We start from the raw sequence: 16,260 nt of genomic DNA on the forward strand, positions 1-16,260 counted from the left end.
TTGTCGAACTAATTTGATCTACTTTCTTAAGCTACGCTGGGCCCCTAAAAGGAACCAGAAAGGCAATTTATGTCTAAGCGTCAATCGATTCATGAAGAAAAACTGAGTCCACAAAATGCAACAAGCAAAAAGTTCCTTTTTATTCACGCTTGATGAGAAACCATCAAGTGTATACAGAAACTGCTTGCCTTATTGTCTCCCAGTGCATTAATGTAGACTACATAGTGTCCGCCATGGTTGTCCCCAGTGTGGACTAGTACTGCATGTAGGATGTATCTGGCAGGTGTTTCTCCTGGTTCCTTCAGAAAGGGATCTAGATTCAGTCGCTGTGGGAACTCGTATCTGTAAAAAAAAGCAGATAGAAGCCACTCAGAAATATAACGCACACAAGCGCAGGATATTATCTCTACCCATCAAAAGTCTACCTAATTAGTCACAACAAATACTTTTTAAAGCCTTTAAACTTGAACATACAGGCTAAATTAAACACATTCTTATTCAAATAGTAGCACGGGCTATCTATATGTATGATAAATGGGCCACTAAAAGACGATGGGTGCCTGAAAAAAATTGTTTCTGAGCTATCGTTTCTCAGCTTTTCAAAAAAATGACGGCGCTCATCTTGGTACTCGTTTTACAAGTATGGCCCCGCCAGGCCACGAAAATATACTTAACATAATTTCAATTGATGAAAGCAAAAGGAAAACTTTTTATCATTTCTTCGTTACCTATGCGACTAATGTTTTATTTAAAATGGAATTATCAAAAAGATCAGTTCACAGGCGAAACTTAGAAAATGCCTGTAAAAAATGCTATATCTGACTTTTATATGGGACGTTTTGTGAGACCATACTTCTAAACGAGGCTTTTAAAGTACCCTCATCTTTCATAATTGCTTTTCCAGGGTCCCAATTATCATACTTGTACTTTAGGCTATTTTTAGAATGAGCCTAGCAACGACTGGGCCGAGTATGACTTGACCTACAACCGTAGCATCTTATTACTCATATTATTTGCTTTCAAACCTGTCGTTTATTTTCACATTCTGCTCTGTCTGGTAGTCGAAGTAGAACCGCATCAGATGAAGATGAAGCACAGGTGGGAATTTCGTGAAGATGACTCCCTTATCTGCATCCTGCAGTCCATGGGCCCCTGCGTCATACTTGTTGTCCCCGTCCATAGTCTCTATCGCCACGTACTCCTTGAACGACTCATACACTGGAAAAAATTATTAGATTATTATTTTGAGCCATAGCCAATAGTTGGGAAAGAGCTAATGAAATGATGAAAATGAAAAAATTGCACCCATATATCTCTTTTAATTTCAATAAAACGTTATGAGTGACCTATTTTTTATACATCAGAGCACTTTGAGGCTGGGCTAACGGCAAGGGAATCTATTATTCAAACAAGAATTCTAAACACAAGTTAATTTTGATATTCAACTTCAAGATCCGTTTTTAGCGCCATCTCATTTTGATATCAAAGAGCGTAACAAAAAACCACAGGAACTGAACAAGCGAAAACTAACTTCGTTCATTAACAGTTATTAAGTTCTTTCGCCTTGACCTAAACAATTTAGTTTGTTACAATGCATTGCGCCCCAGTTACTTCAAGCTGCTACTTGACTTATCTACAACTGACCGTTTTTCTTTCCTTTGACACTCAGTTGAATGTCGTAGAAGGGCTCCTCCCTTGACGAAGAGTAGTCAACATTCTTGCATGATATGTACGACTGAAACAATCAAGAGTTTCAAGCGAGCGTAAAATATTTGTAAAGCTATCACAGGGTGCCTTCTCCATGTACTTTCATATCTAAGCGTCAAACTCAACCCATCCAGTCATTTTCACCAATAAAAATTATTTCTTTCTTAAACCAACTAATTTTTAACGCACTATAGCCTGAATTATAATTCCAATTTAAAGTATAGCCAACAGGCAGTTGGAAATTAGTCAATGAACGCAAAACAAAAAACTGACTTGTTTTGTGAACAAAACTTCAACTTTCGAATTTCAAAGTAAACAAGAGTGTTCGTATATCAGAGCAGATCCAAGAATGTTCCGATTGCCCTTTAATTGGTCTACAATAGTTTTTAGTAAAAGAAAATATTGTGAAAAACTATGAATTTTGAACGACATAAGGTCAAGTCCTAGTGAAAATCCTAGTCATACAAAATTAATACGACCAATTAGCCAGCCTTAATTCAATTTTGAACAATTTTTAGTGTGGGATAAATCACCACGCATAAATACCTCGCGTTAAGCTGTCAGCATTACGAATAATGTTTTCAAAGAGTGCATACATAAATTATTCCAGAGCATGGCCAAATTGGCTATTTTCAAACTCTCAGAACTTTGCAAAAAAAAGCTCGAAGGTAAAATAAATTTTACATTTGATTTCAGGGAGTCGATAACTTTGATAGGCTGTGAAGCAATTTGTTAAAAACTTTTACTTCAATCGCCAAAAATTGACCGAATAAAAAAACACCAAACAAAAAAATTCCGTTTTCTGCGAAAGTTGGAACAGAAAAAATGACTTTAAAGCTCTTTTTTGCTACAAAAAATCGATCAAGTTTTTTGCGTCTTTTCCGATTTCGTATTTGGAATGCGCAATTTGCTTAACTTTTAGCAGATGAAATGAATTGAATTCAAAAATTGCATATATACCACAAATGCCTTACTATGTATGAATGCACTTCTGAGGTTATTGGAGAATTTTAAAAATTTCCTGACAAAAAAACAAAAAAAATCACTAAGACCTACCTAAGAGACTTCATTACATTCATCGACTCATAAAATCATAGCCAACAGGCAAATGGAAAAAAGTCTGTGAACGCAAGAAAACAGAAAAAAAAATTAACTTGTTTTATGAGAAAATTTCAATTTTCAAATTTTGAAGAAATATTTGATCTTTCAGCTTTTTGAATTTCAAAAAAAACTATTAATGACACTTTTTCAGCAAAATTAACCCAACTTGAGTAAACTAGACCAATGGGTAAATTTTTTATTCCGCAGAGTAATGATTGCAAGGGAACAGAAAAAAAACTGCCTTAATTTTGTAATACTCTTTTTTCGAAAAAAAAAATATGGCCTTAACCCTCTTTGATGCTTTTTTGGTAAAATTAACTCAATTTGAAAAACTGCAACAGAGAGCAAAACTTTTATTCCGCCGGGAAATCTTAAATTAACTTCCACCTTCGAAACTAGAATTCGTTAACGTTTTTTCGTGCCATTAACAGGTTCTTTTTTGGAGAGAGCGATTCACCTAACTTTTAGCAGATGAAAAAGAAATGAACTCAAATATTGCATATATACCGTAAATGCATCAATACACTACGTTCATCGGCTCTTACATACATTTTCGAAAAATCATTTTTCTTCCATTTTATTATTCTTTTCATGAAAGCATTAGTCTTAGTTTGCAAAACAACATGTAGAGACACTACACTTATTATGGCCTCCATTCATCGACTGGCTACTATTTGGCTGATATCAAGAGTTGTAAATCTTAATTTTTATGCAAAGTAATTTTATCTACGAAATTCCGGCTTAAGTATCAACAACAAGCGCTTCCACCTAGAGATTAAAGAAATGATTGACACTTTTTTGATACAATTCATCCTCAATCTGAAAAAAAACTTGAGCAATAGGTACAGATTTTTTTCCGCCGAAAAATAGAAAATTAGATTCCACTTTCGAAACAAAAGTCGATCAAGTTTTTCGTGAAATTTACACTTTCGTAATTGGGGAGCGCAACTTACCTAACTTTCAGCTGATGAAAATGAACTGAACTCATAAATTGCATATATATCTACTTGAAATCAAAAATGCCTTACTATGTATGAAAGCACTTCTGATGTTACTAGAGATTTTTATGACTTTCCTGAAAAAAAAAACAAAAAAAAATCACTAAGACCTACCCAAGAGACTTCACTACATTCATCGACTCATAAATCATAGCCAACAGTGAAATAAAAAAAAATCCGTGAACGCAAAGAAACAGAAAAAAAATTAACTTGTCGTTTGGTAAAACTTCAACTTTCGAAATTTAAAAAATCTATGGCCTTTAAGCTCTTTGAATTTGAAGTCGATCACGTTTTTAGTGAGCTTGCCTTCCTTTTAACATAAAAAATGAACATGAAGTAAAAAGAAATCAAACGTCAATCCGCGAAAAATTAAATTTGACTTTTTCCACAAAAAAAAAACATCGCGACCGATTTAAGAGACTTCACTACGTTCATTGACTCTAAAAAATTCTTTTCATTGCACTGACCAGCATCTTTCCCTCAAACAGTTCAGGAATCACTCCCTCCACGTGGGATCCCTTCATCTTCGTCTCGATATTGTCCATGAGCACCCGAGTGAGTTCCTGCACGTCGTGCTGCATGAACGAGTCCAGGTTGTCCCAGCCGAAGGAACGAGTCAACTTCTTTGTCGCAACCGACTTAGTCCTTAAAGACGTTAAAATAGCCTTTAACCATGTTTTATGAGCAGTCTGTAGCTACAATTGAAGTTATATTGTATCAATGCAAATTGAATTATGAAGCGGATTAAGAAGCATCTTCTAAATTTTTCATTTCACCGTTCACCAAACTTTAACTCAAGACACCCTTATTCTCCCTCCGCTGAAACTATATACATCAAAATATATGAAACAAAATATATATTGACTAATCATCCCCAAGCACCAAACATGCGCAATTTCGTGCAGCTTTATACTGACATGACAATTAAACCAAAATGAGACTCACGACAGCTGTAGCTCATAGAACACTCTCTGCAACGCCAATGGGACGTTCTTGGTGGAGTCTTCGCCTTCTGTCGGCATTTGGTAGACAGCCTTTCTGAACCGCGAGATGAAGTAAAGACTCTGCAGCAGACTGTTCATGTAGCATGTCGCCCCTTGGTTCTTTAGTCCCACAAACCCAGTTAGTCTAAATTAGTCAAAACATAATCAAAAATAATATTGAACTGACATTACGTAACTTAACAAGCAAGGTACCTAGTCGAAAAAGCATGGTAGCAAAAAAACAGAAAAAAAGCATGGTAGCTAGTCAAAAAAACCACGAGTTGAAGCAATTGTTACAGAGGTCAGTTTTTTATATTCGTGTCTCGGGCAAAATAACCCTTGAGACATTAAACACATTTGCCAAAGTTAAATCAGTGCTAACAAAATTTACACAGAGGCAAAGCTGCACTTCGCAAACACCAGTTAAAAAACGCCAAGACACGGAAATTCCAAAAAAAACTAAAAGACGAAGGCGTATTTAATCAATAGTTTTTCGGGTTTCTCTCTTCTCTGGCGCGCATTTCCTTCAAAGCAGTTTCATGATTATAGTGTATTGGAGACGAGAGCGCCTTTCAACGTTAACTGGGTAGATCGGCCAATAATGGTATCAACAATGAAAACTTCTGAGCAGTGAGGTAGTCGTGCACTACCAAACACCGACCTCCTTTCAATCCACTTCTGTGACATTCGTTTAAATCGCTCACTGAACATGCATTTTTGAAGCATTTCAGGCAAGGGTATCTAACTTTGGATGATTTTAACTGTTTTTTTTTTGCTTACCTTTTAGAGTCCCAATCAACGCCATGTGGGGCATCTGCGTGCATTTTTGCCTCGGCTATGAGTGTGTCGTCCTTCACCCAGCCTTTAACGGGGTCGATCAGTTCCTACAAAAATGGCACTCTTTCGTCTTAAATGTGCAGTTTCTTTTTAGATAGCCCACAACACTCTGGTTACTCGATTAATTTTTCAATTGATTTAGTTTTTTGCCTGTTGCCTCAATGATAAGTTCTCAAAAGAATGAGTCAAGTTTTACTTGATGGTTATCATGGTAAAAGAGTCATACCTTCCATAACAGAAAGTTAGAGTAGCCCCAGTCGTTTTCTTTTGCATAAAATGTGTGATTTATCCCTAAACAAACAAACAGTCAACGCCTGCTCCTAATATGCAAGATTTTCTCATTTGCGAAATAATAGGCTCACTTCTAGGTTGCGTTTTCTCGGGACTGGCCTGGTTTACAATTGATAATTCTGCAGATGCGTGAATGTTCCAGGTGTTAGATTCGTTCTCGCCATTGCACTGCAGGAAAAATCCAAGGGTTCTTCCACTGGCTGGATCTTGTCCCCCATGTCCTTGTCCAGGTCTGGCCATCAGAAGAATTCTCCTAAAAAAAAATGATTTCTTTAATGCATAAACAAGCGATTCGTTAAAAATTCGTCAAAATATAACAATCAGAGACACTAACCAGGGCATGTTTCTGACCATAACCGCCTCCGACAAATTGTGTGCCTGATCTTTCCACTTAGTTACTCCTGTCGCTACAAATCTGATTTCTCCATCCGAACGAAAGTCATCGTTGTCTAGGGAAAAACATACCTTTAATATTATTTTTTCCCGGGGAATTGGATTCAACAGGCAAAAAAATAATTATCACGCAAAAATAACTACTTGCAATGACATTTAGCAAATACAGCTTAACTAATTCTAACCGATGTCCATTTCTTCGTCGGAGAACTGGTTAGGAAGATTTGAGGCAGCAACTGAGCCGGGAGTCATCTTGTCCCCGATGGTTTTGTTATCCAGCATCACATCAGTTTCATTCAAGTTTTTTATTCTATCAATACACTTCGCTATCATCGAACTGTTCATTGCAGTTTGTCCTTTGGATGTGCTGAGAGATCCAGTTCCATTTGGAGAACAAGGAGCAGACTTTTCACCTAAAATAATGCACAAAAAAAAACATTTGCAGAGATTCAATATGGCAATACGTTGGCAACATATTTTGCAGAAAATTCAATATATTTACCATCTTCGGTCATCTCAACATCAGTTGTCTGCGCCATCACATATAAGAACTCATCTGAAACAATTTTCTATTCATAAATCAGACAAAAAAAACATCTAAAACATTCATTTGAGGGTTGCATCCCTTCAAGTAGGCTTTCCACGTACATTTAATATCGCCGTGTGGCATTTATATAGCAGAGTTTATCCTCCGAATCCTGGGAAAACAGACGATAGAAGAAAACGCCACCTCGAACTCCTCCAAACAAAAGGCACATCTACATGACCAACCACACTACCATCGAAAGATCACGATATGTACTTCAGAGAGGACTTTAACAGAGAGACGTTACGACAGAAGAATTTTGTGTCAGCTTAGATCAGGTTTCTCATGGAAACTAGCCGAAACCAGACACCGATTACAACCGGACATTGAATCAGAGCTCTGCAGCAAATGCAACTCCAGCATCGAAGACTGCCATCATCTGTTCAACTGCCCGGCCAACCCAATATCTGCTACCATCGAAGATTTGTGGAAAAAACCCCTACTAGTCGTAGAAGAACTCGCGGAGATATTCTCAGAGCAGTCCACGGAGCAAAAACAACAACAACAGAGAGACATTCCGAGATGCAAAAAGCTTAAGATATGGCAGGCCAATCAAAGATCTACCGCGCACTTGCGAATCGCGAATGTGGCAAAGAAAACAGCAATGACCATGCCTCGATATGCCAGCTAGGAGGCTTCGTTATCAAGAGGCACAATGCTGTGAGGGATCTGGAGGCAGAGCTGCTTACAAATGTTTGTAAGGATGTTGTGATTGAGCCAATGCTTCAACCAACATCAGGCACAGACACTCTCCCATACTCGGTGAACTCCGAAGAAAATCCAAGACTTGATGTCTCATGTCGGAGCTCCGGGCGCCCGCTGCAAAAGTCTTTCTCCGACATACGGATAACACACCCGAATTGCAGCCCTAACCTCAAAAAGCCTCTGAAACCGATACTCAAGTGTAACGAAACCTGCAAGAAATGTAACATTCGTCTACTGTAGTCACACATGAGGCTTAAGAAAAATAGGCCCTATAACCATTGGCTCAAGAGTCAGGGACACTATCTCTTGTGTTTTTCTACCTCAAATCAGTCGGAGCCAATTCGGTTCGCTTGTGACATGAGACTACAACCCGTTACAGCTTAAAGGCTACTACCAAAATATCCCCCCACTCTAGAAATAAGAACGTCCCCATACTTAGGTCTCTAGATACCCAAAATACATGAACGCCGTTAAAAACCGGGTCAGAACAATCCGTTAAGTTACTTTTTATCAGACAGTGGAACTTTGATCCATTTCAGATGGATCAACCTAAAACTCGCCTTACCTCAGCATAACAATCATAAAACACACTTTAGAAATTTAAATTGAGTACTCACATCGTAGCACGCTCAAGAACTGGGAGTAATTAAGTCGGTAATCAACTCGAGAATTAAATAATGTAACTAAATGAGTTTAATGTTTATCAGTTTCAATAACAGGACCAAGTTTGAACTCTATAGTATGGTTTCTCGTGAACCATTGGGACACTCAAGCTGTCCACCTTTCCATCGAAGGTTCACTCTAGTCCAGTTTGAATGATAATCCAGTCGAGTAATAATAGTCCAATTCTCGGGAATACGCTTCCTTCTGTTTCAGATAGGACAGCTCTACTCTAGTTTTATTGTGACGGAAATTGCGAATGGCAATTTCCTACTGCTTTGTCTGGCAACTTTCCCGCGATTGTTACTCGATCGTTCTGATTTCTCTTTTTCGGTTTTCAGTTATCGCAAGAAAATCGTGCATGACAGGCTCCATTCGAATTTTTGAAAAATCAAATTTCACTCCAAAATTAAGCGTTCTTGTTTTTCTCAAGGTCAAACTTCCAAATATGACCGACTGGCACATACTCCCCGGACTCAAGATCTATGTCCTCATCGCGTGCTGTCGTCTGCCAGTGAGTCCCAGAAAACCGAGTGTTGCTCAAGGTACAGTGCCAGTGGTCATTTACAGAAGTTTGCAGCAGACTTAAGCTTATCTACATCCCAAAATTCACGGCCAAGTAAAATCTTCACACTATCGCTAAACAGCAATCAAAATCTGCACACACCTGCACCCTTCAATTCTCGCTTTTCAAGCCAATTATTTAAAATTTCTTTTGTCCCATTCAATCAGGAAATTGTCATGCAGCATTTTGATTTACATAGTAAATATAACATATTAATAACAATACCTGATTCGTTAAAATTTCTTTTTCGTGAACCCAGGTTTCATCCGGATTCACACTCAAGCCCCCCTTCCCTCTCAAGACTCAAGATCTCTTTGAACCATCCGCTCATTTCGCACTCTTCGCCTTGGAGGTGTCGTACCCTGAGATACTAGATACGGCAAACTGTTTCAATAGTTCTTCTTCATCATCGGAGCTAATCACGATCTCCTCCCAAGCCTTCAGCTGTTCATAGGATCGCATCCATTCCCTTTGCTCCTGCAACCTCTTTGCCTGGTTGGGTAGTGCCTTCACCCTAGATTCCCGGTTCAAACAAAAGGAGTTGTGCAGGCTCAGGCTCACGTTCTTCGCCAAGTCCTCCTCTAGTATCGATTACCTCGCTTTGGTATTGTCTCTAGACATTTTATCCACTCTTTTCCATCCTGTCGTGATCGCATTTCGATGGGTTAACAGGGGTCTCTTGAAAGCTTCCGGCCCAATCTCGGCCTGGAACTGTCGATACTCTTTTTGATGCTTTCTCATGTGATATTTCGTTGTCATGTATAACCAAGACGTCAGTGTCGCTCGAAACCATGGAAAGTACCTCAAGCGGCTCCATACGTGTCTGACTTCCATTGGTATGGCGAATACTTTGCATGCAGTCTCAAACAACTCGAGTCTCCTGCTGTAGTCTTTCGCATATATTGACTCAGCCGTTGGCGTCTTCGCTTCCCGATACTTCGTTATATTCTCTTCTATCCATCTCAGAGCCAGCATCGTACTCACAACTAAGAGCGTCACCTTCTGCCGGTGATCCGGTAATCCGATCGACCGAACTTCTTCCATATCCCACACCAGGCAGAGGTTCTTGTGATCTGGATACCACACCGTTTGTGCCAAACAGTGGCATGGGCATTCTCCATGGGTGATCTCAATGCTCCTGAGGTTACGCTCCCCCGAGGCTTCCAAGAGAGGCTCAAGCTCTATCATTTTCTCATGCATCGTGTCGTTCTCTCCCATGTTTGGAGCACCCCCCACAGGTTTTCCGATCACGTTTTGTCTCTCGTGATCGCTTGTGTTCTCACTTTCCAATTTCAAAAGCTCTTCTCCCCAGATTTCACTCAAGTCATCTCTCAAATCTTTCGGTACTGTCCCTCTGATTTTCCTCAACAACTTGTGCGAGTGATGCGATACCCGAGCCAACCTCACGCACTTGGGCACTGAGAAGGCCTTGTCCACCAATATTTTCTGGCTGGATGCTTCCACCATCGCCATGTGCAGTGGGTAGTGGCTTCCGCACAAATTGGCCATCATTGACCCTATCAGAGATTTTGCGTTCAATGGCAGGCCATAAGCTTCGCTCATGGGAAACCCCATTTCCGCCTCGAGACCAACCTTCCAGCTCCGGATATGTTTTTGAGTCACCTGCAACACCCCAGGCCATGATTCCACGCTCAACGCCGTCACTAAATGGTGTTCAGACTCTAGCCTCTCCAGTGACTGCAGACTACACATTCTCGAGAAGAATCCGAGAGCTGTCGCTATGTTCACCGTAGTTCTCGCGTAACACTCCGCCACTATTTGTACTTCACTTTTCTCCCTTTCCGTGATGTCTTCAAACCAAGTAACCAGATCTTCTTTTTGAAAGGACAGTATCCTGACACATGATTGTCCATCGCAGGTGTGCTCTCCACTCCCACACGTAGAATCCAGACAGCTACCCGGCTCCATCTTCTTTGCTGACTCGAGATTGTTCGTCTTTTCGCCTGACTCCTTCATCTGAGGTAAGATCAGTTTGTGCACCACACTCAACTTTGCCAAATCTTCATCTTCCGTTGGTGCTAACCTCACCCGCTCGGTGGTCTCCTCGATCAGACTCGCGTGGGGATGTGGGCACCAGGAGGGTCTTAGTAACTTCCATACCACTCCCAAGTTCGTGATCAACAAGCCATTGCCATCACCCATGTTCACTTCAACTCTCTTGTTCCAGCGCGGTATGCTCACCACCTCCGGTGTTTTCTCAAGAATCAGGCCCAGGCTCGGCCTCTCTTTCTCCACCGCGTCTATTTCCACTATTTTTTCTGTCCAAAACTTCAGCAGCTCCGCTACCTCGTGGTTCCTGTGAGCGCCTCCAGTTTCTGAGTCTAAGAAGGTGTTGTAGGCTATCCCCATCACTCCCGACACGTATTGGTATTCCCCCTTCTCACTGAGTCTCGAGTACTGCTCTGGCGAGGCCAGGTTACGGTGAACATCATGTTCTTCTTCGAACTTCTTATTGTAAAACCTCCGTACCTCGTCCAGCTTTCTGTGGTTCTCTAGGGATAGTCTGGAACCATCTTCCTTTTCTATTCCAGTACTCTGATATAGGTTTAAGATGATCGTTGAGACTCTCTTTTGCACGGTTCTACTTCCGCTTGCTCTTTGGTAGCACGCCAAGATGGTGCTATCAGACATCATTGACATTATCCATCTCAAGAAACATGCGGCATCCTTCCTCCTAGCCAGGCTCAAGCCTGAATTATCCCTGGCCACGTGCTGCATCAGTGCTTGATACACTTCTAGCTTCTTGCTTCCCAACTTCAACCTGTCATACGAGGTCAGTGTCTCCAACTCTATTCCCACCAGACTCCAGGTGAACATCAATTGTCCTGCGGTTCTAACGAAGGGATTCGCCATCAATGGCGGTGCTGATGAGGGTGTCCTCATTGCCTCTTCAAAATGATCCTTCAATAAGTTCTGCCAGGACCTCTTCAGCTGGTTCGCCAATTCTATCTTGTTAACATCAGCCTTTTGCTGGGTGGCCCAATTGCGTCGTTTGCGAGCTACTCCACTGTCCAACTTCTTCAAGCAGTCTTCCATTTCCTTCAATGTCTCGAGGGCCACCCACCATGGCCGGGAGGTGTTCCTCGTCTTGCTCCTCTCCAGTGGATCACCCGTCACTTGCTTCCCCGTGGCCTGGTGTCCCTTCGAGACCCATTCCTTGCCGACATCCACTTCCCATGTCTGTCCGTCCGTTGAACCTCTCTTCATGTTTATCTTCTGGGGCTTGAAGTCTTGCTCCGATGTCGAACTGATGGAAGCCTCTATTTCCCTCTCTACTTCGAGTGGTCTTCTGAGCTCCGTGTTGCTCTTGTATGCCGCCGTCTTGCATCGCGCCAAAACCATGGGCGCCGTCTCTCTCAAGTTTCCTTCCGAGACAGCATCCACTGAAGGACTACTCAATCACTCTACTTCTCTCTTCCTCTTGCGAGTCTTCACATCTCTGCTTGAGGGTGTTGTGGTCATCATCACTGATTCGACCTCTCTGTCTACCTTCAACCCTTCCAACTCTTGCCTCCCCCCTGCTCGAGCCTTAAGGATATTAGTACTTTTAATCATATTACTAGTCCCAACCTTATCCCCTTTTATATCATCAACTATTTTATCTACAGTTTTTTGTTTCAGAGTAGAGCTGTCTTCACATTTTTCTTCTCTAGTCTTTGATCGTGAATTCCTTAGCTCTATCAGCTTGTTCAGCAGTTCCTTTCTCGCCTTCTCATCCAGGCCCGTCCCCATCAGAAGCGGTTCTCCAAACTTCACGACTGTGTCCCACAGTTCATCCTTGAATTTGTCCAGCGTCGTCTCGCTGCCCACTTCTTGATTGAATTCCTTCAAGAACTTTTGCCAAGCGTCGTCCTCCAGAGTCCCCAGGAACATGTCCTTATTTCCTTCGAATGTATTTTTTTCCCTTTCCTCCGAACTCAAGAGTATCATCCCCATATTGGAGGTCTCGCTCGCCAATGGCAATTCCAGATTCTTCCGGGGAGACGGGGTCAGAGGTGGAGTGGCAGTATCTGCCCAATTCTCCTCACTCAAGTCTTTCAACAGCTCTTGAGTGGTGAGCTCCTCACCTGATGGTCTTGGTTCAGGCGTATTCCCCACTTCCATGTCCTCGCCGGCTTCGCTGAGAGTTTCATCCATACTCTCTTCTTCTGACTCAGCTCTTCTTCTCTCGAGAATTCTTTTGAACCGGTCTTCCACGGGTCCACTCCTCTTGTCTCCAGGTGTATCTACTGACAGTGGCGATGGTGTCGCCGGGTCCAATCTCTTGTACTCCGTCAGGGCCACATACAGTTGACCTGCTGCATCCAGTTCTTTTCCCTCCTGTCTCATTTCCACCTGTTCTAAGCCATAGGGTGCCCTATACTTTCGTGTCGCGAATTTCATGTCGTCCACCAATGCAACATGCCCCTCCATCATGATCATCCTGCCATCATCCCATATTGGTAGCATGTTCTCAATTCCCTCCTGCTCAAGAGCTCTCAAGACCTTTCGCACCTCATATCCGGGGGGCTGCGAGCCTCTCATCTTTTTTGCTTGCGTCGTCCACGATTTTATCTTCGCCTCGCTAGTGTGGAAATAAACCGCCGCCGTTTAGCCGACGAACAGGGGGTCCCAGCCATCAGTGAAGTCTTTCTGCATTTCCTCCATTGTCATCCTCGCAATTATGGATGGAACTACTAAGGGACTGTTCGTCCCTAAGGTCATCCTCCTGACTATCGGGAACTCAGGCATGGTGGCTGGCAGGATTTTTTTCTCCATTATGGCCTCCAGCTCCCTCTTAACCAGTGCAAAGCTGTCCTTCCAAGCAGGAATCCTCAATATCTCCCGTCCGTCTGCTGCCAGTGGGTTCAAGTTCCAGAACTTGGGATATGTCTCGATGGGGCCCTCGCGTTTGCCTCCCATTCTACATTGCAGCTGTCCCCTGAAGTTGTACACTATCAACTCGGCATCTTTCACTTTTCCAAAGAGTACCGTATTGCTCATTTGTGCCCTGAGCACCTCCTGCCGACACCAATTGAGCGCCGTCCCATCCAGTACGTTGATAAGACTCAAGTGCGTTACAGAGTAACGATACGTTGTCACCAGGGGATCTGGAAATGCGTACGTCACTGCTAGACCGTAAATGCAGGTTACCACCTCCTCTAGACTCCATTGGCGTGGCACTCGGCAATCTGGCCTGGTTGCTCCTTGAGCTGTCTCTAGTGTCAACCCTCGGTCCCAAACGACTAGACAAGGCCCTCGAGGCAAGGAATGGTGGGTTCGGAGGTGGCCCCAATGTGAATTGGGCCGTCTCTAGCAGATCCGCCTCTAGCGCATTTATGTGTCCTTGAAAGACGTCATTCAGCCACTCTGCTCCCCTCGGTCTGTCGAAGTGGATTCCATAACTCGAGGTGTCTTCAGGGAATCCCGCTTGCTCCATGCGCTCCGCCACGTCCAACAATCTGATGGGGAGCACACTCTTCCGGTGGATTTCTCGGATCACCCCGTTTAGGTTCCGCACCTTCTCGTTCATTTCCAAGGCGTGCTGATCGAACTTCATGTTATAAGGGACAGTACATACTGTCAACAGGATGGGATCCATCTGGATCCTCAGTTCCTCAAGAAGGCAGCTCATCTTGTCGTGCAGCCTCGTTACTTTCCTCGCTTCTCCCCTTGATACATCATTCGTTCCGATCATCAGGGTCACCGTGTATACTTTTGTCATTCCTAGCATCTCAAGCGTTGCCAATATCTGTGGCGTGGCAGCTCCAGCGAAACTCAAGATTCCTGTCTGCCAGTGCGATTGGATCCGGGTAAACACCCGCACTAGGCTGTCCCCTATAATCAGGTGGACCGCGCCTTCTGGCACACGGGGTGGCGCAAGATATTCCACCCAGGCTGCATCATGAAAGCAATCCCTCCTGGCCTTCTGTTCCGCATTCCAATCCAGCCGATTGTGCCTGTGGTACCTCTTTTCGGTGTTCTTCTTATAACTCGAGATCATGACGCTCCTGACCGGCAGTTCCCTCCACGTTGGAGGAAGCTCCGCCCTTGCCGAACTTTCACGACTTCTCTGCCGCAATCTCTCGCTCAGCTCCTTCAGACGCGATGAGCTGCCGCTCACCTGACTACCGCTCGAGGTCGAGGTTGGGGTATATCCCGGCAGTACCACATCCATCAGCGGGCGTATGGGTTGCGTTTCTAAGCTACGCAAGGAGGACGTTGCTTCATTCGGTATCCAGACTTCCAACCCTTCACTCATGTGTTCTCGAGCCTCGCGGTCAAGGTTTAACCGTCCTCTTGCCCTGGGGGCTTCATCCACTTCCATGCGTGATTCTGGCCTCGAGCTGGTAACCACTCGCTCCTTTGGCCTGGCTCCCTTCTGTGCATCAAGTTCACGTTGTCGTTGTTCTATTCTCTCCATCTCCGACTTCAGTTGCTCACAATTCGCGGCATTCTCCCGCACCCTTAGTTCCTGCTGATGTTCAGCCCGCAGCATCTCAAGCAACCTCAGAGTCTGATCTCGTTTGTTGACCGCCTGGTCCCTTTCCAGCTGAGCCTTTTCCCGATCCAGCTTAGCCTGATCCCGATCGAGGTTCGCCTTGTTCCTTTCCCTCTGCGTCTTCTCGAGCTCTTTCTTTAGAAAACCAAGATCCGGATATGCCTCAGTCGTCTGTTGCGGTCGCATCATCGATGGCACCTTACTCGAGCTCTGGCCTGTCGATCTTGCTGATGGCCTAGTTGGTAGTGGGAATTCTCCTGCGCCATATTCGGTATTGTTACTCAGGCCAGGATTCCTTGCCAAGTCAAAGCCCCTTACTCCTCCATCCACATTCCAAGACAACCATCTGGTCTGTTCCTGATTTGATATTCCCTCGGTGGTGTAGCCGACCATCAAGACAGCCTCCGTCGCAGACTCCCTGCACTCACCCTGTTCTTCCAACTGGAGGATGGCATTCAGCATCACCGCCATTCTCTCGTCTATCTGGGTATAATTCAGGTCCCTCAGGCGTCTGTACAGCTCATCGAGAGTAGGCTTCTTCAGGGCCGCGGGCATGGACTTCCAGAACCTGTCTGCCATTCTCTGTGACTTCGGGATGTATTCAAGTATTAACCAGCTCAAGAATTACCTTACCGACTCAAGAATTACCCAACTCAAGAATTCTCTAGAAATGTTCCCTTGCAAATACTTGCTGCAGGTGTCGATTATCGCGAGTTCAATCAAGACTTCCCTTTCTGTCTCTCGCTTGAGTATAGTTGGATTTTCAACTTTGTTTATCAAACTTGATCTGAAACCAGAAACCATATTAAGACTTAATATGTCATGTTCCTAACCTAGAAACCCCCCTTTTACCAGTATGGTTAAAATCTTATCAATTTCATTCCACTTAAAACAATTCAATTGGAATTTCCTTAAAAGCATGCAGATTCATT

The 16,260-nt window shown here is 43.3% G+C and overlaps 2 protein-coding genes across 3 annotated transcripts in view; one reads left to right on the plus strand and one right to left on the minus strand.

Moving 5' to 3' along the window:
• The window catches only part of LOC134841514 (endoplasmic reticulum mannosyl-oligosaccharide 1,2-alpha-mannosidase-like), a 399,351-nt gene that overhangs the window by 135,681 nt on the left and 247,410 nt on the right, over positions 1-16,260 (plus strand). The window lies entirely within an intron of this gene.
• The window catches only part of LOC134841497 (ubiquitin carboxyl-terminal hydrolase 7-like), a 289,862-nt gene that overhangs the window by 14,101 nt on the left and 259,501 nt on the right, over positions 1-16,260 (minus strand). Inside the window, exons 2-12 of one of the 2 annotated variants that reach the window (XM_063857534.1) lie at positions 6,813-6,866; positions 6,496-6,723; positions 6,252-6,366; positions 5,989-6,170; positions 5,853-5,917; positions 5,570-5,673; positions 4,752-4,934; positions 4,274-4,451; positions 1,645-1,735; positions 1,026-1,218; positions 189-342 (exon numbers count right to left, since the gene is read on the minus strand). In XM_063857534.1, the coding sequence (XP_063713604.1) occupies positions 189-342; positions 1,026-1,218; positions 1,645-1,735; positions 4,274-4,451; positions 4,752-4,934; positions 5,570-5,673; positions 5,853-5,917; positions 5,989-6,170; positions 6,252-6,366; positions 6,496-6,723; positions 6,813-6,849 (1,530 nt within the window). In that variant the 5' untranslated portion in view covers positions 6,850-6,866. Of the gene's footprint in view, positions 1-188; positions 343-1,025; positions 1,219-1,644; positions 1,736-4,273; positions 4,452-4,751; positions 4,935-5,569; positions 5,674-5,852; positions 5,918-5,988; positions 6,171-6,251; positions 6,367-6,495; positions 6,724-6,812; positions 6,869-16,260 lie in introns of both variants that reach the window. The other variant, XM_063857526.1, reaches the window with a different exon arrangement.

Source organism: Symsagittifera roscoffensis, chromosome 1 (genome assembly GCF_963678635.1).
Source record: "Symsagittifera roscoffensis chromosome 1, txSymRosc1.1, whole genome shotgun sequence".
Classification (NCBI taxonomy): domain Eukaryota; kingdom Metazoa; phylum Xenacoelomorpha; order Acoela; family Convolutidae; genus Symsagittifera; species Symsagittifera roscoffensis.